Source organism: Oncorhynchus nerka, linkage group LG1, assembly GCF_034236695.1.
Source record: "Oncorhynchus nerka isolate Pitt River linkage group LG1, Oner_Uvic_2.0, whole genome shotgun sequence".
Lineage (NCBI taxonomy): Eukaryota > Metazoa > Chordata > Actinopteri > Salmoniformes > Salmonidae > Oncorhynchus > Oncorhynchus nerka.
The window spans coordinates 10,221,509-10,245,150 of record NC_088396.1 but is presented as its reverse complement, the minus strand read 5'-3'; the positions used below and the strand labels follow the sequence as shown (position 1 = coordinate 10,245,150).

At 41.8% G+C, this 23,642-nt stretch overlaps 2 protein-coding genes across 3 annotated transcripts; one reads left to right on the top strand and one right to left on the bottom strand.

Annotated features, from left to right (window-relative positions):
- Positions 1 to 7,925: 7,925 nt before the first annotated feature.
- Positions 7,926 to 12,844, bottom strand: mstnb (myostatin b). The gene is made up of 3 exons (XM_029673580.2): positions 12,090 to 12,844; positions 10,657 to 11,024; positions 7,926 to 9,677 (listed from the first exon to the last, which is right to left on the bottom strand). The coding sequence occupies exons 1-3, from the start codon at positions 12,460 to 12,462 to the stop codon at positions 9,297 to 9,299; spliced, it is 1,122 nt and encodes a 373-aa protein (XP_029529440.1). The 5' UTR covers positions 12,463 to 12,844; the 3' UTR covers positions 7,926 to 9,296.
- A 1,443-nt stretch (positions 12,845 to 14,287) lies between these two features.
- Positions 14,288 to 22,946, top strand: LOC115130752 (small membrane A-kinase anchor protein). 2 transcript variants are annotated; one of them, XM_029662181.2, is made up of 2 exons: positions 14,288 to 14,836; positions 17,973 to 22,946. In XM_029662181.2, exon 2 carries the CDS (start codon positions 18,156 to 18,158, stop codon positions 18,426 to 18,428), a length of 273 nt encoding a protein of 90 aa, XP_029518041.1. In that variant the 5' UTR covers positions 14,288 to 14,836; positions 17,973 to 18,155; the 3' UTR covers positions 18,429 to 22,946. The 2 variants fall into 2 exon arrangements, with proteins under 2 accessions (XP_029518041.1, XP_029518051.1); XM_029662191.2 differs by lacking the exon at positions 14,288 to 14,836 and adding an exon at positions 15,374 to 15,479.
- Positions 22,947 to 23,642: the final 696 nt, after the last annotated feature.

Sequence of the window (23,642 nt, the reverse complement as noted above, 5' to 3'; positions counted from 1 at the left end):
ACTGAACTTGAGCGTGCATAACTCAATACTTTGTAGAGCCACCTTTTGCAGCAATTACAGGTGCAGGTCTCTTGGGGTATGTCTCTATAAGCTTAGCCGCTGGGATTTTTGCCCATTCTACAAGGCAAAACTACTCCTGCCATTTCAAGGAGGATGGGTTCCGCTGGTGTACAGCAATCTTTTAAGTCATACCACAGATTCTCAATTGGATTGAGGTCTGGGCTTTGACTAGGCCATTCCAAGACATTTAAATGTTTCCCCTTAAACCACTTCAGTGTTGCTTTAACAGTATGCTTGGGTCATTGTCCTTCTGGAAGGTGAACCCCTGTCACAGTCTCACATCTCTGGAAGACTAAAACAGGTTTCCCTCAAGAATTTCCCTGTATTTAGCTCCATCATTCTTTCAATTCTGACCAGTTTCCCAGTCCCTGCCGATGGAAAAACATCCCCACAGCATGATGCTTCCACCACCATGCTTCACTGTGGGGATGGTGTTCTCAGGGTGATGAGAGGTGTTGGGTTTGCACCAGACACAGCGTTTTCCTTGATGGCCAAAAAGCTCAATTTTAGTCTCATACCTTCTTCCATATGTTTGGGGAATCTCCCACATTCCTTTTGGCGAACACCAAATGTGTTTGCTTATTTTTTTCTTTAAGCAATGGCTTTTTTCTGGCCACTCTTCCGTAAAGGCCAGCTCTGTGGAGTGTACGGCTTAAAGTGGTCCTACGGACAGATACTCCAATCTCTGCTGTGGAGCTTTGCAGCTCCTTCAGCGTTATCTTTGGTCTCTTTGTTGCCTCTCTGATTTATGCCCTCCTTGCCTGGTCTGTGAGTTTTGGTGGGTGGCCCTCTCTTTGCAGGTTTGTTCTGGTGTCATATTCTTTCCATTTTATGGTCTGGAGTCCAAAATTTAGATTTTTGCTTCCAACTGCCGTGTCTTTGTGAGATACAGAGGTGAACAGATGATCTCCACATGTGTGGTTCTCACAGTGAAGCATGGAGGAGAGGTGTGATGGTGTGGTGGTGATTTGCTGATGACACTGTCGGTGATTTAGAATTCAAGGCACACTTAACCAGCATGGCTACCATAGCATTCTGCAGCAATACGCCATCCCATCTGGTTTGTGCTTAGTCCCACTATCATTTGTTTTTCAACAGGACAATGACCCAACACACATCCAGGCTGTGTAAGGGCTATTTGACCAAGAAGGAGGGTGATGGAGTGCTGCATCAGATGACCTGGCCTCCACAATTATCCAACCTCAACCCAATTGGTTTGGGATGAGTTGGGCCGCATAGTGAAGGAAAAGCAGCCAACAAGTGCTCAGCATACCATATGTGGGAACTCCTTCATGACTATTGGAAAAGCATTCCAGGTGAAGCTGGTTGGGAGAATGCCAAGTGTGCCAAGCTGTCATCAAGGCAAAGGGTGGCTACTTTGAAGAATCTAAAATCTTAAATACAGTATGTATATGAAATATTTTTGTAAGCATTCACACCCCTGAGTCAACACATTGATGTCTCTAAGAGTTTTGTAAACCTGGATTGTTGACACATTTAAATTCTTCAAGCTCTGTCAAGTTGGTTGTTTTGCTAGACAGACATTTCTGTCATAGATTGTCAAGCAGTTTTAAGTCAAAATTGTAACTAAGCCACTTAGGGATATTTGTCATGGTAATGTCATGGGGAGCAACTCCAGTGTATATTTGGCTTTGTGGTTTAGGTTATTGTCCTGCTGAAAGGTGAATATGTCTACCAGTGTCTGTTGGAAAGCAGACTGAACCAGTTTTTCCTTTTTGCCTGTGCAAAACTCCCTAATCCTTGCCCATTGACAGGCATGCCACTAATATCATGCAGTCACCACCATGCTTGAAAATATTAAGAGTGGTACTCAGTGTTGTGTTTTGGATTTGCCCAAAACATAACACTTTGTATTCAGTTATTTTTTTTTCACACATTTTTTTGCAGTGTTACTTTAGTGCCTTGTTGCAAATAGGATGCATGATTTGGAATTTTTGTTTTATTCTGTACAGGCTTCCTTCTTTTCACTGTAATTTAGGTTAGTATTGTGGAGCAACTACAATGTTGTTGATCCATCATCAGTTTTCTCCTGTCACAGCCATTGAACCCTAACTGTTTTAATGTCACCATTTACCTCATGGTGAAATCCCTGAGTGGTTTCCTTCCTCTCCGGCAACTGAGTTAGGAAAGACACCTGTATCTTTGTAGTGACTGGGTGTATTGATACACCATCCAAAGTGTAATTAATAACTTCACCATGCTCAAAGGGATATTCAATGTCATTTTTTTTTTACCCATCTACCAATAGTTGCCCTTTGCGAGGCATTGTGGTTGAATCTGTGTTCATTGCTCGACTGAGGAACCTTACAGATAATTGTATGTGTGGGGTACAGAGATGAGGTAGTCATTCAAAAATCATGTTAATTATTATTGCACACAGAATGAGTCCATGCAACTTATGAGACTTGTTAAGCACATATTTACCCCTGAACATATTTAGGCTTGCCATAACAAAGGAGTTGAATTGTTGACTCAAGACATTTCAGCTTATAATTTTCTAAAAACATAATTCCACTTTGACATTATGGGGTATTGTGTGTAGGCCAGTGACACAAAATCTAAATGTAATCATTTTAAATGCAGGTTTTAACACAACAAAGTTGAGAGGTGTGAATACTTTCTGAAGGCACTGTATATGCTGCATGTTTGGTTCATAGTCAATAGACTTACCTCATTACAACACAAAACCCTTAGTTTTAGTATACCAAAGTTTCTAAATGGAAACTGTTGATCTGTCGCTGTGGTGGGGGAGGCACATTCTCAGAAAATAACGGCTAACGGCGCACATATTCATTCCCATTGAGGAGGCTAATTATTAACAGGGATGTCCAATGAAGTTTTGTCGGCCCGTATATATTTGGCTCTGGAAATGACTGCTTGTCAGTTTATTGTACATTTTACAGCATTATTGCTTCTGAACATTTCACTCAACCCAGAGTTTTCCGTATAATTAATTGTATGTAATAATATCTCTAAAAACGTTTCATAAATATTGTTCTGAGACATGTCAAAACATATCCCCCATCTGACAGATAGCTGATATTCTTCTTCATCCGGCTGTCGGAACTGCACAGGAATGACACTGGGAGACATGAGGTTTCCATAATCCAGACTTCTCCCAGTCTCCTTAGAGAAACATCTATCCTCCATCACTGTCAGCCCACGGCCCCTGAGAACACTTGCTTCATTGCCTTGGGCCTTGGCTGTCTTTTAGCCACATTTATGTCAGTCACTGTCCTCCTCGTAAACGAAGATAGATATTTAGATGTGTTGTAAACACGATTGTTGCAGCGGATGTAACTCCAACTGTCATGTCACACAAAAGACAAAAAAATAAGTAATTTAAATGTATCTTGAATGGACACCAAAAAGATCCCAACTTTCAGTAGCTTTACAATGCCATTAATCATGTGATAGTTTCACAGAGGTCAGTATAGTTTAGGGATGGGAGCGCTGATTCCTCCCCTAAGTGAAAAAGCAAGCAGCGGTGTGGACGGGAAGGATAAATCATTGTGGCCTGACGACAGGTAGCCTCCAGCAGCTGCACATCTGGCTCCCCTTGTCCCAGACTGGCTCCTTTTATTGCATTTCATTGCTTTCTTCGGACCCGAGAGAGACTTTAACAGACTACCTTTCAGCTGGCCCCTTATTCTCATCCTTTCTTGGTTATTTTAGTGATTACTACATATCTGCAGGTACCTGGATGCCTAGCAGTGTGAGGATTGAGAGGCTTCCCACGATTGAGAAACTTTCCCAGGCTTTCCCTGTGTGGTTGATTGGCCCATCTCTTGCTGCACTTTTATGCCAGTGTCTATCCTAGCTACTTTGATTTAGTTAATTACTCACACTTGTGTGATGAGCAACCTTCTTGAGACTTGAATACTTTCTGCCATACATACCAACTCCATACCAGTTACCAAAGACCCAAAACACTTGTACCTCCTTTGGTATGGCTTCCCAAAACTCTCCAACACAACTGGCATAGTAGTGATGATCCATTGATGACCCCTCAGCTATTACACCAGGGGTGGGCAACTCCAGCCCTTGGGTAACTGATTGGTGTCACACTTTTTCTCCATCCCTAGCAAGCACAGCTGATTAATCAAATTGCATTCTAAACTGAAGATCATGATTAGGTGATTATTGGAGTCAGGTGTGTTAGCTGGGGCAAAACTGTGACACCAATCAGGCCCTCGAGAACTGGAGTTGCCCACCCCTGTATTAGACTTTCCTCAATCAGTTAGAAGAACACAAAGGGTTTTCGTCAAAGGGTTTTCATCAAGTGCGACAGCTTCATCCATCCTAATCCCTATCAACCCGTGTACGTTACAAGGAAGTCCTTCCTTTCCACAATCTGCCAGAGTGTTTCTCCAGATGTTTTTTTTTGTTCAGACTCCGTATGTCTTGCACGTCTGCCGAAGGCTCCAGATGTCGGACTGCCCCTGGCAGCCTACCCCTTCCCCTTGTTTGTGGCTCTCTGCCCCGTCCGGGACCGGGATGAGGTGGAGCATCCTAATACCAGACGGAGGGGAATCCTGAGCGCAGCAACCAGAACTGTTTCCCCCTCCTTCCCCTTTTCTCACTGTCACATCCTCACCTGTCAAGCACGGAATGTTGTTGGCAGTGTCACTTCTCTGGAAATGCTAGTCTTGCGGTGACAGATGTAGTGATGATCAGTCAAAGCGTTTCCCTGCTGCTGTTCATTTAGCAGCAACACTTACCTGGCACAGACCAGGAAAACAATTCAACATGTGCAGTACTATTGCTACCTTGACAGATATTTTTTGGAGAATGGGGATTTTGGAGAATGGTGCTGATTTGGAGGTTTATCACTTAAGCACACCTATCTGATGATTAAATTTGAATGTTGGAGGTGTTCAAGAAGTGCTACTTATTTATGAAAAAGCTGATCTGGCTGCTCCAGTAGCCATGACAGCTGTTACAGTAGACTTCCAGTCATTGCGCTAATGCTAGTTAGCAATGGCTCGCAAAACTACCTTCAACTTTCTTCAAACTGCACGCAGGAAGGAATTGCTAAATCTCGCACTATCCCTTTAATACTTAGATAGCATTACCTAATACCTAATTAACAAACCATTTACTTACTAATACTTATGTACATGCCATTTTCACCTCTTTACTCATTTATTAAAAGTCTATATTTTTTTCACACACACAAATGGCAGAGAATATACGATTACAGTCATGTAATACCCTCCCGGTATTACCTTCATTAGCTTAATGATGTAGTCATGTTAATTACTGCATGAACTCATTAACTAAATAATCCACATGAGTAATGAAGCTGTATTCTAAAATACTGCCGATTAGGTACTAGATCTACATTGAACTAGCTTCAACAAATATTCATTGTAAACATAATGGAAAATATGTGATGTTGGCATAAAGAATACTTAATGATTTGTAGCACTATTACTTAATCATTTGTTTGTGCTAACTGCTGCATTAACTAATGTTAATTCATATCTAAGTCTATATTGTAAAGTGTTACATCAGGTATTTTATCAACTGAATGTGTAATTTTCTACAATCATAAACATTGTGGAAAATTGTCATGCAATGTTGTCATCATGTTTATAAGTTTCAATGTAGTGTAATTTGTGTATATGTCATTGATTACATGTTTTAATTGAATTAATTGCTTCTACCTCTGAGAATGATTTGGAAGTAACTTGATTTAAAAAAAAAAATGTTATTCTTGGATTAGTGATAAGGTTCCTTCTATTAAAGATTGGCACAAGATACTATTTGAATGGGTGCCTCTGGAATATCTGACATGTACATTGCATTCTAAAACAGACCAGTTCTACAAAGTATGGGAACCTTATCTAAATTACCTAGAACCTGAGGTATCAGCTATTATGCTGCAAGGATTCTCTTAGAATGGCGGGGATCTATGTATTTCAGAACTACACTGTACGTTCCATGTGTGGAACCTAACTTCTTGGTTTAAACTGAGCTTTTTTGTTTAATTTCTGTTTGTAAGTTTGTTTAAAATGTATGTATTGAGAGATGCAATGATGGGAATGGGGTGAGAGAAGCACCAAGCGGGAAGAGGAAAATGGTGTACGTATGTATGGGTGTGTGTGGTATGTATGTATGTGTGTACGCGTATATATGTGTATATGCATGTGTGTATGTATGTGTGTGTATGTATATATATATATATATATGCGTAGGTATGTGTAAGTGAGTGCTGTTTTTTTTTGTGTGTGTGCTTTGTCTCTGTTGTTGTATCTCTTAATATGGGTGAAAATTGTGAAATTCCAATAAAAATACTGTTACCATTTTTTAAAATTCTACCTACTACTATTCGTTGGGCTTTTCTAGAACTTCCTGCCATTGCTATGTAGCCTAAAGGCATGATACGTGTAGGGTCCACGTAATGTGTAAAGCTCGCTCCCATAGTGCTTTACTTCCTGAAAATGCACCTGTTACGTGTACGTATGCATTAGTTGGGATGGCAGTGGGCAAGGAATAACTTTGGGGGAAAAGAATACTCTCAAGGAAAGCTGTTCTGTGAATCTACTGCACCTGTCTGCTAGACTTCAGGGTTTCGACCTCCCTGGTGCCCATTTTTTGCCCTAGCCTGAGTTTTTTTTTATCCTAGCCTGTGAATTGCCTGTGTAGTGGATGAGAAATTCAGGTGGCATGTTGGCTTGATGACATCTCTGACGTCACCTTCCGTGAGATCTGAAGCCAATTGTCGCTCATGGGATGACAGCTGATTAAAATAACCAACTCATCATCAAGCTTGAATTATTTAATCAGCTGTGTAGTGCTAGGGAGAAGAAGAAAAAAACATGCACTCGGTGGGGCCCCAGGACCGAGTTTGGGAAACCCTGTACTAGAGTCCCACCTGACTGTCATGGCAGGCCTCCAGCTCACAGCAAGAAAGGATGTCACTCTGGGCCAATGCTCAGTTCGCCCTCTACCGGTCAGAAGTGAAGCCTCATGAAGCCATCAGTTCAATAAGTCATGCTGTCCGAACGCAACAGATTTCACTTCCTCTCTCATTAGACTGCAATGCCTTCTACAGCCCTGACTGACTGCTAGACCCCTAGCTGGAAAAGCAGATTGAAAGAAAGTTGGCATGAATGATGTCCACAATACGTATGATATAATGTTATCAGTGAATGTTGATCTTATTACTTTTCTGTACATCCATGCATGGGTGCATGCACAAACTCACACACCTCCTGTGGCATATCCATCAGTAGAAGACATATGTTGAAAGAATAAGGGTGGATAAACTCAAGTGAATGAGACATGTTGTCCAGACTACTCTGATCACTGCATATTGTTTTGGTGATGAAACGAAAATGGTAACACCACCGCTGGCTGGGTCCGTGTGATTGGTCAGCTGAAAGGCACCATGTTGGTCCAATCGTTTTAATGGGGTATGGTAGGATCCATGCTGTTCCTTAGCCTGGACACACTTTCTGTGACCATGGATGGGAGGGTTTTGGGTCTTGCGCTATTTGGCTGAATTGCCTGTGTAGTGGATGAGAAGTTCAGGTAGCATGTTGGCTTGATGACATTGCTGACGTCACCTTCCTTGAGATCTGAAGCCAATTGTCGCTCATGGGATGTCAGCGATGTCATCATGGGATGTCTCTTGCTCTGTTGGCTATAAGTGGTGTTGTGCAAAGTATTTTGAGTTTGAGCCCTGTTCAGGGGAACAGAATGAACTGTATTGCGGTCTATAATTCACATTTCATTTGATGTGAATTGGAACCTTAGGGATGCATTAGTCTTCATGAGTTTATCACAAGAACCATCCTCTTATGATTCAGTTTACATGACTGAGGCTTGTGCACATGAACAGGAATGTTAGAAATGACCTTTATATGATTCCACATGGCACTTGTGTCATTCAGAAGTCATTGCTGAAGGAGCACATCGCCCCTTGTCTAGAATACATGCACAGCCTCTAGTAATTCCTAGGGCAGTAAAATACCATTACTAAGCTATTGGATGAAATAACTGAACTTAACATATAAGCAAGCACCTTTATTTGATTAACAGGTATATAGTCGCATTTGTACTGTTTTCTTGCTAGTTTGTGGTCTTATACATTTACTAACAGTGGTTTAGAAAGGCAACTGCTAATGGAAACAATGGTATATGTATACAATACAAATTTTACAACTTTTGTAGCAACCAATTCTTTCTATTGGTTTGCCATAGTGCAAACTGTGTTATTTGTAAGACAGAGTTTAAACGTGGTTTTAACATTCATACTTTTCAAAATATATTTATCTGTCTTAAACACATCTCAATGTGTAGACTGCATTCATTGTGCCTCCGGTTCAAGTCCTCCTGTCCAGTAATGTTGATTTACAATAAGAATAATTCAAGTGAGTAGGGCAGTTCAGGCAGTTGAATGGTGGTAAAGCTATGATTAAAAGTTGAATAAGAATGCACTGTTGCTGTGTGTGTGCATGGTGTTTATGGCATTATGTATGAAGGCCAGTTCAGACTGAGACCTCAGCTATAGTTTTCCAAGCCCTTTCAAAAGTCGTTGAGGATTCCCGGTTTCACTCTCAAACATTGCTTATATGATTATCACACCGATAGGTAAGCGTAGCTGTAAAATCTTGGGGGGAAATGAGTCTGTGTGTGTGTGTGTGCACCTATGTTTCTGACCTGGGTTGAAATATGATTTGTTTTCTTTCCAGTACTTAAGCTGTGCTTGCCTGGTGCAATGGAATCAATGGATTATTCCCCAAAGTGCAAACCCCACCTGTCTCCATTAAACAGTCAAAGTATTTGAAAGAAAACAAATACTATTTGAACCCAGGTCTGGTGTATGTGTGTCCATCCATGTCTGTATGTTTGAATAACTGGACGGAGCGTGTAACATTTAACAGTTTTGTGGGAACATGTGGCGTACTTTAGGCTACTACGTCCACTCCCAAGTCCAACAGGCGTTGTGTTCCTACATCCATGTGGTTTTAGGCCATTGTGGCTGCGAACATGTGATTGGAGGAGGGGAAAAAAAAAAAAAATGAACGAGACATGTCCGTGGTGGAAGCGCTGCTCAGCGAATGAACGGGCATTTCTTTAGCCGCTATTCTGGCTCTATTGCACCGTGTTCTGCAGAAAGCACTGGTAGTGGTGGATGGATCTGTCCCAAAGTCCAGGGGGGAGACCCTGGCTGAGCCCCTCCCCCTCACCGGCAGAGCTCTCGCTCACGAGCAGCCGCATCGGTCCACCACCATGGAGGGGATCTTGCCGTAGATTATCTGCTCTTTGCGGTTGAAGTAGAGCATGTTGATGGGGGACATCTTGGTGGGGGTGCAACAGGGCCCGGCAGTGCCGCGAGGGTTGGCCTTGTTCACCAGGTGGGTGTGGGGGTACTTCTGCAGGTGCATGTACTCGCACTCACCAGAGCAGTAGTTGGCCTTGTAGCGCTTGGGGGCAATAATCCAGTCCCAGCCAAAGTCTTCAAAGTCTACCGTGAGCGGGTAGCGACAACAGCGGGACTCGGGGGAGTTCTCGTCACAGTCCAGGCCCGAGTCTCTCCTGAAGCGCTTTGGGCCCTCTGAAATCGTCACCTCCATGAAGGGTTGCTGTAAAGGCACAATACGGAATGGTTGAAAACCAGAAACAGGCATTGCTTGATACATTGGGAAATATATTTGATTTTGCCTCTCCAATAAAACATTGCTTTTTTAATAAAGGTAAAAAATTCAATAAAAAAATTGCTGGTCAAGGTTACAAACCTGGTGTTGTGATACTTTGAGCCACTGAAAATGTGTGTGTGTGCGTGTGTGTGTGTGTGTCCTTGTGGGGACCTAAAATCCCCAAAAGTCCCCACAGGGATAGTAAAACAAGGAAAGTTCTCCCTCGCCATAAGGACATAGGCTATTTTAAGCTTAGGGGTTAGGTTTAGGGGCTAGAGTGACAAATAGGGTAAGGATTTAGGGTTTGGGTTACAGGTTAGGGTTAAGGTTTAGGGAAAATTGGATTTTGAATGGAAAACAATTGTAGTTCCCCATGAGGATAGAAGAACAAAGTGTGTGTGTGTGTGTGTGTGTGTGTGTGTGTGTGTGTGTGTGAGAGAGAGAGAGAGAGAGAGAGGCTGTAGGCAATTACTCTGATTAGCACAGTCACACAGAGGACTTCAGGAATTTCTGGCCATGTAAATAATGTGAACTTTTATGTAATCAGGTGATAGAACATGATATTATTGGTGGCCAGGGAAACTATTCTGTAATAGATATACTCCTTTAATGAGGTCTGTGTGTTAATACTAAAGATTCTAAAGTACTTTGAAAATGTGATTGTTAGCTAAACATAAAAGCACATGAGAGCAAGTCTTAGGATGCCAAGACCCCTCTGATCAACAACTGGTATTTGAAGCCAGATGAGTCTTGCCACACAATTTGACACAAAAATGTATTTGCACTCTTGACAAGGGTGGTACGTGTTGATATTGCATCATTACGCATTAATACATGGGTTATGGATTATTTCACATAGATCCCACGGGGATAAATTACAAAACTATTTGTAAATTGCTTCGATGGGAGATCAATCTAAACTCACCAGTCCTTCTCCTGCTTCTGCTGAGGTAACGGCCAGATCATTTCCCTTCGAGTCGAACGCATTAATCTCGATCCCCCAATTCGTCTCCGGCTGCCGCAGCCATACGGACAGCACTTGTTTCACGTCGATACTTTGCCAAGAGCTGACTCCTGCATTCACGTCGATCTTTAGAGACCGGATACCTATGTGCCTGCCCCCGTCCGTGACAGGCATCAGGCGGGAGATTTGCAGAAACACGGTGGTGACTTCGTCAGCTGGCAGAAGGTGCACCCATAACTGCGCATGAACTATGCGGTTCACCTGAATCTTCGAACTGAAGGAGAATAAGCAACACTTGGGTTTCCGATCGACTTGGACGATGGATTCGGCTGGAGGAGAGAAATTAGAACATTAATTACAATTTGGAAATGTCATCTCTAATTCCACATTACAATTTGATTTATAAACTAAATTAAATGACTGCAAAAAACGTTTGCAGTTGTATTTAACACAAAACACAAAAGAACCCCCTTGGTAAACCAATTTCAAAATGTATATTTAAAGTTACAATGTCATGACAAGTATTGATAAACTATAAAACACAACAATGTGTCATCTCCAGGGTATCCTCCAATATAGCCTACCCTATCTAGTTTTAGAACTTCCACACTCAACACCAGAGTGACACTGGCACATTATACGATGGAACTTGGCCCGTGCGTATTGTTCGTAAATTTACTGCGTAAAATTCTATAGTGGTTTCAATTTAACATGAAATTACAGATCAATACGAATTCATCATTCGTATGAAATTCCAACCTATTCTCAACATAGTGGTGCAAGTAATACGGGATCAGATATGCAAGTGCGCTCTGTGCCCAATGCGTAAAAACAGCTGTGGTCTGGTGCCTTTTTAACGTTATTAAACACTGAGTGTACAGAACTTTAGGAACACCTTCCTAATATTGAGAACAGCCTCAATTCGTCGGGGCATGGACACTACAAGGTGTCGAAAGCGTCCCAAAGTGATACTGACCCATGTTGACTCCAATGCTTCCCACAGTTGTGTCAAGTTGGCTGGGTGTCCTTTGGGTGATCGACCATTCTTGTACACAGCGTGAAAACCCAGCAGCGTACATTCAAACCGGTGCGCCTGGCACCTACTACCGTACCACGTTCAAAGGCACTTACGTATTTTGTCTTTCCCACTCACCCTCTGAAAGGCACACATACGCAATCCATGTCTTAATTGTCTCAAGGCTTAAAAATCATTATTTAACCTGTCTCCTCCCCTTCATCTACACGGGTTGAAGTTGATTCAACAAGTGACATCAATAAGGGATCATAGCTTTCACCTGGATTCACCTGGTCAGTCTATGTCATGGAAAAAACAGGTTGTCCTAACGTCCTAACGTTTTGTACACTCACTGTGAATAATAGTCTGTCAAACTTACGTTCAGTGGCCATTGTCATGATTGTTTCTGTGATGGCATGTTCATCATCTTCTTCCATAACTCCATCCTTATTGTCATCTCCAAGAACATCGTACTGGTCAAGAAGTTGCTGCAAAGGCGGCGCCTTAGGCAAGAGCTGCTTGACAACATCTCTGCTGATATTGGGAGCTTGCTTGAGTCGCAGTTTGCTAAGAATTTGGGACTTGATGGCGTGTAATCTCATGTTTTTGATCTGCTGTCGGACCTCGCATGTTGAGCACTGCTCGCCGTCATCCGTGGCAGGGGGCTGGTGGTGCGCGGTTTGATCACCAAGACCCACTGGACCGAAAGCAACCATGAAACTGAGATAAATCAGAACCTGCGTCAGATGCATTATCTAAGGTGCGGAGTTTGCTATAAAAATTGAATCCCAAATGTAATATGTATTGGCATATGTGAAGGCGGACTACAGAGTTGCCTCTGTTTGAAATCAGGCTCTACACTGATAGGTGTCATACTTTAATTCGGCAGCCCTTTTTATATTGCAACTTTGGCCTCTCTTTTGTGTCGTCAAAATCTATGATTGGTTGGGCTGGCAACAATGAATTTAACAGACAGACATGAACTGCATTTTTCTGTCAAACCTTAAAGAGGTACGCAATGGCAAGGTTTGGAATAGTTTTGAGACAACTACACTATCAATCAGACAAGACAGTACTGCAAATGGTCAAATAAACATTTCGGATATGGTTATTGATTTATTGCATGAACTTAAGTCAGCCACAGCCTGTCAACATCTGAATGCCACTGAGAAACCTGTTTTATTCAGCCTGTCCCATCACACCAGCGGTGGACTGGAACCAGAAATCGATTCTGGCATTTATAACACAATGGCACATTTTCCCCCTTGAGACACCCACAACTAAAAATGTTTCCTCATGGCCCCCACACCAGCCCATTTTATTCATTGAGGCCACCATTATTAGCCAGATAATTATCATTTTGCGCAAAAAAAGAAAAAAGAAAGTTAGGCAAAGAATTTACCAACCCTTCTGACATTTGCCAGGAATGCCAGATGGTCAGTCTGCCCCTGCATCCCATCAAAGCTACAGGGATCAAATGAATCTGAGTTTTGACCACTTCTTTACAATCAGTTAGTTATATGATCAGCTTGCCTATCTTTCTGAATCTCTCTTGAAAATGTAAGGTCAATTATTTACAAATATGACAGGAACCAATATTTAGTCTATGTAGACCTATAGGCTACATGGAGTAGACCTACATGTCTCCAAACATACTTTCCAAAGGCAAAATGTATTAATCAATAGGCTATAGGATAGATACCATTCCAAATATATAGCGAAATGGGCTGTAATGTAGGCCTACTATACTGTACTAAACGATAGGCTACTGGTTATTGTTGCCTTGGGGTGTCTGATTTGCGAAAGCTTTTTTGTCTAGACGTTTAGTGCCATCGTGCGGCTTATCGACAACTACAGTTGCAACATTACACACAGGTTATGAAATATTATTTTCATTTACAGATGAAAAGTAACATATAGGTTCTAATGAAAGTCAATCAAATCGTCTAAATGATGTACATTTTACGCAGCAATATGGATGGCATGACACAATGACTTGGTCACGAGTCATGTCAATGGTTTATAGCCTATTATCATTATGGAATTTCAGACTATATCCCTTATGTGAAAGAAAACATACTAAACGACTTTAACTAATGTACACTTATGGACTATACAGTTTTACGCACACTCCTCCAATGAGTTTTACAGATTTACGCATTCGTCAAGAACGAATTCGTCATATATATATATTTTTTTAAATGACAACAATTGGTTTGAAATATATCCGAGCACATATAGCTTGCTATCAATACTCATAAAACCTCTGCGGCTTAAGCGAAAGCACACTACCGTACCTCCTGTGCCATAATGGTCCAGACCCCTTGGCAGACTCAGTAGTAGCCTAAAATTTAGACACAGGGAAGCTGCACGGGGGTACACTTCCAGCAAAGGCCTGGGAGACAGGATTATAATCTATGGCATTAGTTTATAGCAACAACTGAATATATTCCTTACATTGTAATAAATCACTGAGAAGTCAAGCATGCCACAAGAGGGTGATATTGTACAAGTATCGGTATCCTGATTGTATGCGCACAATTTACTTCCACGACATAGTCGACACAGCTACTAATTGCTGTTGAGTGTGTATTAAAAATATAATTACGTCCTACAAGCTACGGCCGCCATTAGAAAGTGTAGTCAAACAGGCAACAATTTCAACGATGACCTATGGACAATCTCGAGTAGAATGATGGCAAGAAGGTGTAGTCATCCAGGTATGACTATTCATGGCTTTAAGACCTTAAATCGATTTAGCATTTAGTTAAATTACTGCACAATGTGGTATGGTGCAACATTGGATGCCCAGTTTGGTAACGTAGTGCACATTTCGTGCAGAGAGAGAAACCGACCAATGCTATCGCTGCCTTCCAAGCTTCAAGTTCAAATCATTGGACGCATATGCAGCGGTTTGAAGGCGATAAGGAGATTGAATAGAAAGGAGAGGCGGCACACATATTTCGGTTCACAATCCGTGTGGATGTATGACACTTCTTTATTGAAATCAACCATAGGGGGAAGTGTCGTTAAAGAGAAAACGAGGATGTGATTTCCCCCTGGGTGAATTTGATATTCATGTGGGTAAACTCACATAGTCCTACTTTTCCAAGAGCCCTCTTGAAGGTACGTATCCCAGGCATCAACGATATTTCATGATATGTATTTGTGTGGGAAATGGGCTATAGGCGCAGGCTACCTCTAAATAATGCTGTATTGAGCAGAAATGCGCTCACGAGTAGGGATTTTTCAGAATCCTGTTTCCAAGGGTGACAACTATTTCGCCCTCTATTTCCCCATCCCGGTTAGCATTTCTCCTTGACCTTTTATGTTCACATTTCAATAGTGAGATTATTTCATATATGCCCTTACTAATTCAAGAAAGGTGGGTTATAGGAGAATGGGGGTTAAACGTCCCTGGTATGGCCAACTTCACCCTCACATTCCCAAGGACGGTAATGAAATGGACACATTTTTTATTTAGAAAAACTTTTTCTCAAAGAATAACCTATACGACTATATTACACAATCAGGTTATTTCTAAATGTAAAATATAATAAAAAAATGTAAAGTAGAATTGTTATATGTGTTGGTTGTAATATCCCCCCCGGCTTCTAAATCCGCTGGGGAGGGAGGTAGGGTTATAGGGTCGCGTCCCATGATACCTGGGCTAGAGCGACATGCTTGCCACGTTCCATGCTTGAGCGAAATGCTACATTGCCACGTTCCTTATAGGCTACCTGGGCTAGAGCGACATGCTTGACATAAGGTAACAGACATCACCTTTCCCCACTTTGTCTTAAAATATGAAAAGATGTGTCATAAAAATCTGATTGAAGTTTCAGGAATCAGCACGGTACTTATATAAGCGGGAAACCACTGTCAAAAAGCATAAGCTACAATGCTAGCATTTTGCAGCATCTGTAAAAATCTAATTGTATGTGAGAGATGAAGGGATGATATAATAGTGTGCTGCTCTGTCAGAGAAATAATCACATGCCACCTTGAATCTGGATCAGGCAGCACACACACACGCACAGGACAGATGGAGATGTGGACTACAGCAAATAACATCAGTCCTTTGTGCATTCAACCTAGAGCCACACAGTCTATTTACACAATGCCTAGTCAGTCTACACACCCCTTGCAGTTTTCACATTTTGCTGCCTTATAATTAATAACAACCTAATCCACATTTTCAAAGTGAAAAAAATGATAAGTAGTTTGGAAAATGCTCTATATCTACACAGAACAGAAATATAAACGCAAGATACAATTTCAAAGATTTTACTGAGTTACAGTTCATATAAATAAATCAGTCAATTGAAATGAATTCATTAGGCCCTAATCTATGGATTTCACATGACTGGTAATACAGATATGCATCTGTTAGTCACAGATACCTTTAAAAAAAGGTAGGGGTCGTGGATCAGAAAACCAGTCACTATCTAGTGTGACCACCATTTGCCTCATGCAGCGCGACACATCTCCTTCGCATAGTTATTCAGGCTATTGCTTGTGGTTTGTGGAATGTTGTCCCACTCCTCTTCGATGGCTGTGCGAAGTTGCTGGATATTGGCGTGAACTGGAACACGCGGTTGTACTCGTCGATCTAGAGCATCCCAAACATGCTCAATGGGTGACGTGTCTGGTGAATGTGCAGGGCATGGAAGAACTGGGACATTTTCAGCTCCCATGAATTGTGTAGATCCTTGCGACTTGGGACCATGCATGGGGTGATGGCGCCGGATGAATGGCACGACAATGGGCCTCAGGATCTCGTCACGGTATCTCTGTGCATTCAAATTGCCATCGATAAAATGCAATTGTGTTCGTTGTCTGTAGCTTATGCCTGCCCATACCATAACCCCACCATGGGACACTCTGTTCACAACGTTGACATCAACAAACCGCTAGCTCATACAACGCCATACACACTATGCTGTCTGCCATCTGCCCAGTACAGTTGAAACCAGGATTCATCTGTGAAGAACGCACTTCTCCAGTGTGCCAGTGGTGGATATAGAGGTCCTGGGCTGGCATGGTTACACGTGGTCTGCGGTTGTGAGGCCGGTTGGATGTACTGCCAAATTCTCTAAAAGAACGGCTTATGGTAGAGAAATGAACATTAAATTCTCTGGCAACAGCCCTGGTGGACATTCTTGCAGTCAGCATGCTGTTATTTCAGCTCATGAAACACTTTACATATTGCGTTTGTATCTTTTGTGCCATTAACTTCATCGAACTTTAACTCCAGTTTCTCTACAAGCTATACAGAACAAAAATATATTTCCTTCAAATGTTGATATTTGCTTCCATAACACAATTCAATATTACTTTTGAAATACAATAAATAGCCTTATAACTTTGACAAGTTAACAAATTATATATTCGATTCACGTCTCCAAGTAAACCAAAAATAAAAGTTAAAGAATGTGATTAACCCAGTGGCTCAGATGAAGCTATTGAAGCATTAGATACATCTCTTTTAGATGTTGATATTTGGTTGCATTATCAACCAAACACAATTCAATATGACTTTTGTAGTACAGTAAATAGCCAAAAGTTAAGGCAATCTTAGAAACTAATGTAACAGTATCTATTCAACCTTAAAATGAGTAACACATCCATGGCCACATGGAGGTTTTCTAACCATACATGTATTTTTATGTAATCATAGAAAGCGTGCATGTTCAACATAGCATGTAAAGGTCGCACGTCTGTGGAAATCTTCACAATTGCTGTAATAATCTGTGGCAGAATCTTGAACAGCATTGATCACTTGCACTATGTACTTTTAATGCAGTCTAATCTCAACTGCAATCCAGGTCATTTGGTTGTGCTATTAGATTAATGGTTGAAAGCGCAGTGATAACACATTCAGATGACTTAACTTAACCAAAAATCAGACATGGTTTTTCCATTGGAATTTGGTTGCGCTTTAGATGGTTGAAAGCGTAGTGATAACACATTGGGAATTCAACAAACTTCTGGCTGTCCTTTTTTGAGTGGGTGAATAAAAGGTTGAAATCTCTCATTGATCAACGTCTCAACCAAATATGACCCAAAAGGTCCATGTTGAAATGACGTGGTTTGTCTGGTGTGTAGCTACTGCTGCATAGGTGGTAACAGAGGGGAAAATGCTAAGTCACTGTGAAAATAGTAGGCCTCTCAATCCTTTCCTTTGCTATCTGGTATTTTTAGGCTGCCTCTGATGGAAAATAAAACACTGAAGTCCTCTCCCTATTTTCTCTCCCTACAGCACATGGGAAAGATCTGTGTAGGGGAGGTACAGGAGCATGGCTGACCGTCTGGACTATTCCAGTGAAGCTCGGTCCAGACAAGAACCGGCTTCCTAGCCGTCACTTCTCGACCAGAGCCTAAGCTCCTCTGACACACTCCTGCTTCACCAGCTCCCTGAAATCAATGCTACATTATTTCTATCATGGGATGCGTCAAATCCAAGAAGAGCGATCCGACCCAGTACGCCAACTCGGTGGAGAAGGTGGACGGCAAGCTTGGGAAGCGATGGGGCGAGAATGCGCTGCTGGTCCACTCTGAGACGGGGTCGGGGAAAGACTCTGCCCGGGTGGACCCCATCCTGCTGGAGTACGCCCAGCGGCTGTCGGAGGAGATTGTGGCCCGAGCAGTGCAGCAGTGGCTGGAGGTGGACAGCCGCTACAGTGACATCCCCTACATCGAGTGTGACGTGCCATGAGGGGAGGGGGCAGGCAGTGCAAGAGGCATTTCTGTTCTGGGATTCACCTTGACCCTCTGGGGAGAGAGAGACAAATGGATGCCCAGAAGACAGGAGACCAGACAGCACTCAGATTCAGGGTGAAACAAAAAACACTACGAACATGTACCAGCTGGAGATGACAGTTTATCCAAATCTATGGTCCAAAGCCATTTTTCTGTTTAATTAATACATACTTGGATGTTGTAACTCATTTGGTGACATTTTGACCTTGACTAACAGACAAAGACCTTGGCTACTCCTCTCATATTCAATTTAGACCATGTGCTTCCCTCCATCGTTAGCTAGAGGATGAGAGTTGGGGTGGGTTTGGTTAAACCGTCTTGGGAGCCAATAAAGCAGGAGAGTATCATTGAATCCTGCTTTGAAAATTACCGGTTCTGCCTTTCAGTAAAATTATACCGTTTTTGTTGTTGTTGCTTGACGCGTGTCATCCTGGGGCCAAATTTCAGGTCCTATGTAGGAAATTATTAATAGGCCCCTCAAGTGGCCAGTGTTTTTCACTTGAAATGTTTGCTGGGATCAGCAGCTACACACCTCCCTCTCCATCTGTCTTCCCAGACAGAAGCTCCCAGTTTAGGGTTATTGGATAATGGCGTCCCAGGGGGCCTGTGGTCCACATCCACCAACAAAGGAAACTCATTCTTCAAACTACCCATGAAGTAGGTCCGGGACGATACCAGTATCGCGATATTCGTTAGTATCGGGGCAAGGAAACAAAACATGAAGCGAATTTAACTTCAGCCCTAATGTTGGAAACAAAAATCATTATGTTGTCCCATTCATTTATTTTCCAAGCTATAGCACACGATATTTTACATACAGCAGGTTTTTAAAGGACCAAAGAGCTTCGTGTTTTTATTTTTGCCATGGAAAGAATATCGCGATACGGGTATCGTCCCGGCCCTACCATTAAGCATGTTTGACCACAAGCTGCAGCAACCGAGGACCTGACTACGGTCACTTTGACAAAATGATGCTCTAGGAATGTTTTACAGAGGTTCAGCGTCCTCCCATTTTGTGAATTTGAATGCCAATGACAATAGGACATTCCTGAGGGCTGGCTAGGTCCGCATGCCATGAGTAAATCAGGACATTAGGACGGATTCACACACTTCTACCGGGACTTTGCTTCTGGGCACAGAAAGAGTGCTGGGTTCACAAATACCTTTTGTTTTGGCCAAAAATGTCTAGGGCCAAGCACCCTGGTTTTTACTTACTGTATTCTATCCAATGATGAACTACTGCCATCTGCCCCATAGAATTTACAGCAGAAATATGCAACTCTAAAAGGCCATGCTATTTTTATTAAGAGCAAATGGCATCTTAATTGTACGATGCTATTTTAACAGGCCAAAGACACACATACTCACAACAGAGTTGAGTTGTTTGGAATAAGGGGACCACAACTGCCAAAGTCCTTAATGAATGTGAATACAAGCACAATATGTTTGACTGGCTTTCTTACGACGTTTATTCAATAGAAGGCGATATCAGTCATAGTTTAGTCATAGCACGTCAGTTCCCACCCTACCACAAACGATGTTCAAGAAGCTCTAAAAAAGGTGCATTAGTCTAGGCTGGGCAACATGGTACATTAACAAGTGCACATTATTTCACTGGAAAATCAAGTTTTGGTGAAGTTTGGAATGTGTATCTCAAGTGAGAATTCAGCTGCCAGGGCATTAGGTTTGCTCAGCAAATAAATGTGGTGGTTGTGTGCTTTAACTGCTACACCAAAAACTCCATTACAGTTAAAAGCAACAAATAGTGTTTATAACGACATTTGCACTAATCTGGGTTGAGTGATTAATCTCTTGAACCATCCCAAAAATTCTGTAAACAAATTGAAAAGCCTGTCGAATGCCTCCCAGTCGAAACAGTTTGCGCGTATATTGCAACAACATTTTGTGACGTTATTCTTTGTTTTGGCTGTTTTTTGTTGTTGTTGTCTGTTCGCGCACACAAACATTTTTCTTGAGGCAAGTTGAAGTTTGGTAGCCCAAGTATATGCCCCTTCGTCGGTGATTGGTCAACAGTACTACTCCTAGTAGCAGTGGGAACTATAGACAGGATTCTTCAAATTGTCATGCACATTTTCTCACTTGAGAAATACTGCACCAAACATCTTAGTTAGATGTAAAATTACTAAGACCTCCTCAGCAAAAATGCCAACATTAATTACTAATAATTCTTGATTTATCTTCGATTAATTCTGACTCTTTTGAGGAAGTGTTATTGGCTAAGTTGTTGCTACGGCATCTCAAGAGGGACAAACCGTAATATTGCTGCTTTTTTCTTGTTTTTCAAGCGAAGGTCTTTTTAAGGGAGTTTGCTAGTAGCAAACCAAACCTAATTTGCAGGCCCATTTAGCGGTGTACCCAATTTTTTTCCCCATACTGAATTCCTAAATCTAAAAACTGGGAGGTGGAGGGTTTAGAAACAGATCACTGTTATCACTGCTTCAGCTAAATGTTGTAACAACTTACAGATAAAGCTGCAAAAAACAATACATTCAAAAGTTGATTTCCATCAAGCTTGATTTTGACTCCAGTAAATTGGTTGATAAAATTAATGTTTTACTATGCAGAAGACAACTAGTACTACAGTATATAATGTATACAATGCATTCGGGAAGTATTCCGACGCCTAGACTTTTTCCACATTTTGTTACGTTACAGCCTTATTCTGAAATGGTTTCAATTTTTTTTTTTTTTATCTACACACAATACCCCTTAATGACATAGCAAAAACAGGTTTTTAGTCTCGAGTCTTCTTGGGTATGACGCTACAAGCTTGGCACACATGTATTTGGGGAGTTTCTCCCATTCTTCTCTGCAGATCCTCACAAGCTCTCAGGTTGGATGGGGAGCGTCGATGCACAGCTATGTTCAGGTCTCTCTCCAGAGTTTGATCTGGTTCAAGAATCACTCAAGGACATTCAGAGACTTGTTCCGAAGCCATTCCTGCATTGTCTTGGCTGTGTGCTTAGGGTAGTTGTCCTGTTGGAAGGTGAACCTTCACTCCAGTCAGGTCCTTAGTGCTCTGGAGCAGGTTTTCATCAAGGATTTCTCTGTACTTTGCTCCATTTATCTTTCCCTCAATTCTGACTAGTCTCCCAGTCCCTGCCCCTGAAAAACATCCCCACAGCATGATACTGCCACCCCCATGCTTCAACGTAGGGATGATGCCAGGTTTCCTTCAGACTTGACGCTTGGCATTCAGGCCAAAGAGTTCAATCTTGGTTTTCATCAGACCAGAGAATCTTGTTTCTCATGGTCTGAGTCCTTTAGGTGCCTTTAGGCAAACATGTGCCTTTTACTGAGGAGTGGCTTTGTCTGGCCACTCTACCATAAAGGCCTGATCGGTGGAGTGCTGCAGAGATGGTTGTGCTTCTGGAAGGTTCTCCTATCTCCACAGGGGAACTCTGGAGCTCTGTCAGAGTGACCATCGGGTTCTTGGTCACCGCCCTTCTTCCCCGATTGCTCATTTTGGCCGGGCAGGCCAGCTCTAGGTAGATTCTTGGTGGTTCCAAACTTCTTCCATTTAATAATGATGGAGGCCACTGTGTTCTTGGGGACCTTCAATGCTACATAATTTTTGCTACCCTTCCCCAGATCTGTGCCTTGACACAATCCTGTCTCGGAGCTCACGGACAATTCCTTCGACATCATAGCTTGGTTTTTGCTCTGACACGCACTGTCAACCGTGGAACCTTATATAGACAGGTGTGTGCCTTTCCAAATCATGTCCAATCAATTGAATTTACCACAGGTGGACGCCAATCAAGTTGTAGAAACATCAAGGATGATCAATGGAAACAAGATGCACCTGAGCTCAATTTCGAGTCTCATAGCAAAGGGTCTGAATACTTATGTAAATACAGTATTTTGTTTGCTTTATACATTTGCAAAACATTTGATAAACCTGTTTTTGCTTTGTCATTGTGGGGTATTGTGTGTAAATTGATGAGGGAAAATAATGTATTTATCAATTTTAGAGTAAGGCTGTAACGTAACAAAATGTGGAAAAAGTCAAGGGGTCTGAACTTTCCGAGTGCACTGTATTTCATAATAATAAAACTGTGATAGCCTTCTAAGTTACGTCGAACACAGAAATACAATGCTTTGGATTATGGTCAATGTTGCAGTTCACAATGCTTCCATCTTGAATGAAATACAAGGTATACCAACGTATGTACAATCTAGGTATACCTGGATTCTTTCCTTCGAAATATGATGTCAGTATCGGTAACCATGGCAAAATTACAGTAACAGTCTTTCAGTCAACCCTTTAGTTTGATTATGAACTAAATGTGTTTTCTGTTGGGAGATCCTAATGCTTCCTTTGAATCGTCTGAATCTATATATTTAAATATAATATGCATTTCACCTGCAGCACTGTACAGGTCTGTAAATAACTCATTGATTAAAAAAGGTGAATACCAATAAAGCTGAAATCTATGCCTTCTACCATTGATTAAGTGACTTAATCTCTTTTTTGCGAAAGGGCATCGGCGAGGTTAGAACCTGTGACCCTCTATCCCAGTGCATAGTCAACTGCTGTTGAGGCACTTAGAATGTTAATAAATTAGAAATGTGATTAGTGAAATATGTTGGGTAATGTTGGCGGGGAAAAAAGTAAAACTTGGGTTCGAACTGGAAACTTTGCGGGTCACAACCCGCGTCTGACATTCCCCATCCACCTCAGACCCCTTTAACCTTTACTAAACTGACCAGTGAGCTTTAATCCAACCAATCAATTCGTCCAACTACCTCCCGAAATGCTTGGGAAGTTCTGATTGCAATCAATTATTTTAATCGTCAACATTTTTAAAGATATGGGCACAATCAGAATGTGGGCAAGATCAGGAGATAGGACATATTCGCACCTGGTATAAATGGGTCCGTTGATCATGAGCAACAAAGGTTAATCATCTGATAATGACCCTAACCCTTACTTACCCCTTACTGAAGTCTCAGGGTACCACATCAACACTGTATTCTCATTTGAGAATGGCTTGAGAAAAATCGTCTGGAATCAAAGCTACCCTTACTCTAACTTTAAGCAATTTACATTTCCCTATTCCCTAACCTTAACCTTTGGATCTGCTGTCTTCTGTCTGAATTAAATCAAATTATATTTGTCACATGCGACGAATACAACATGTGTACT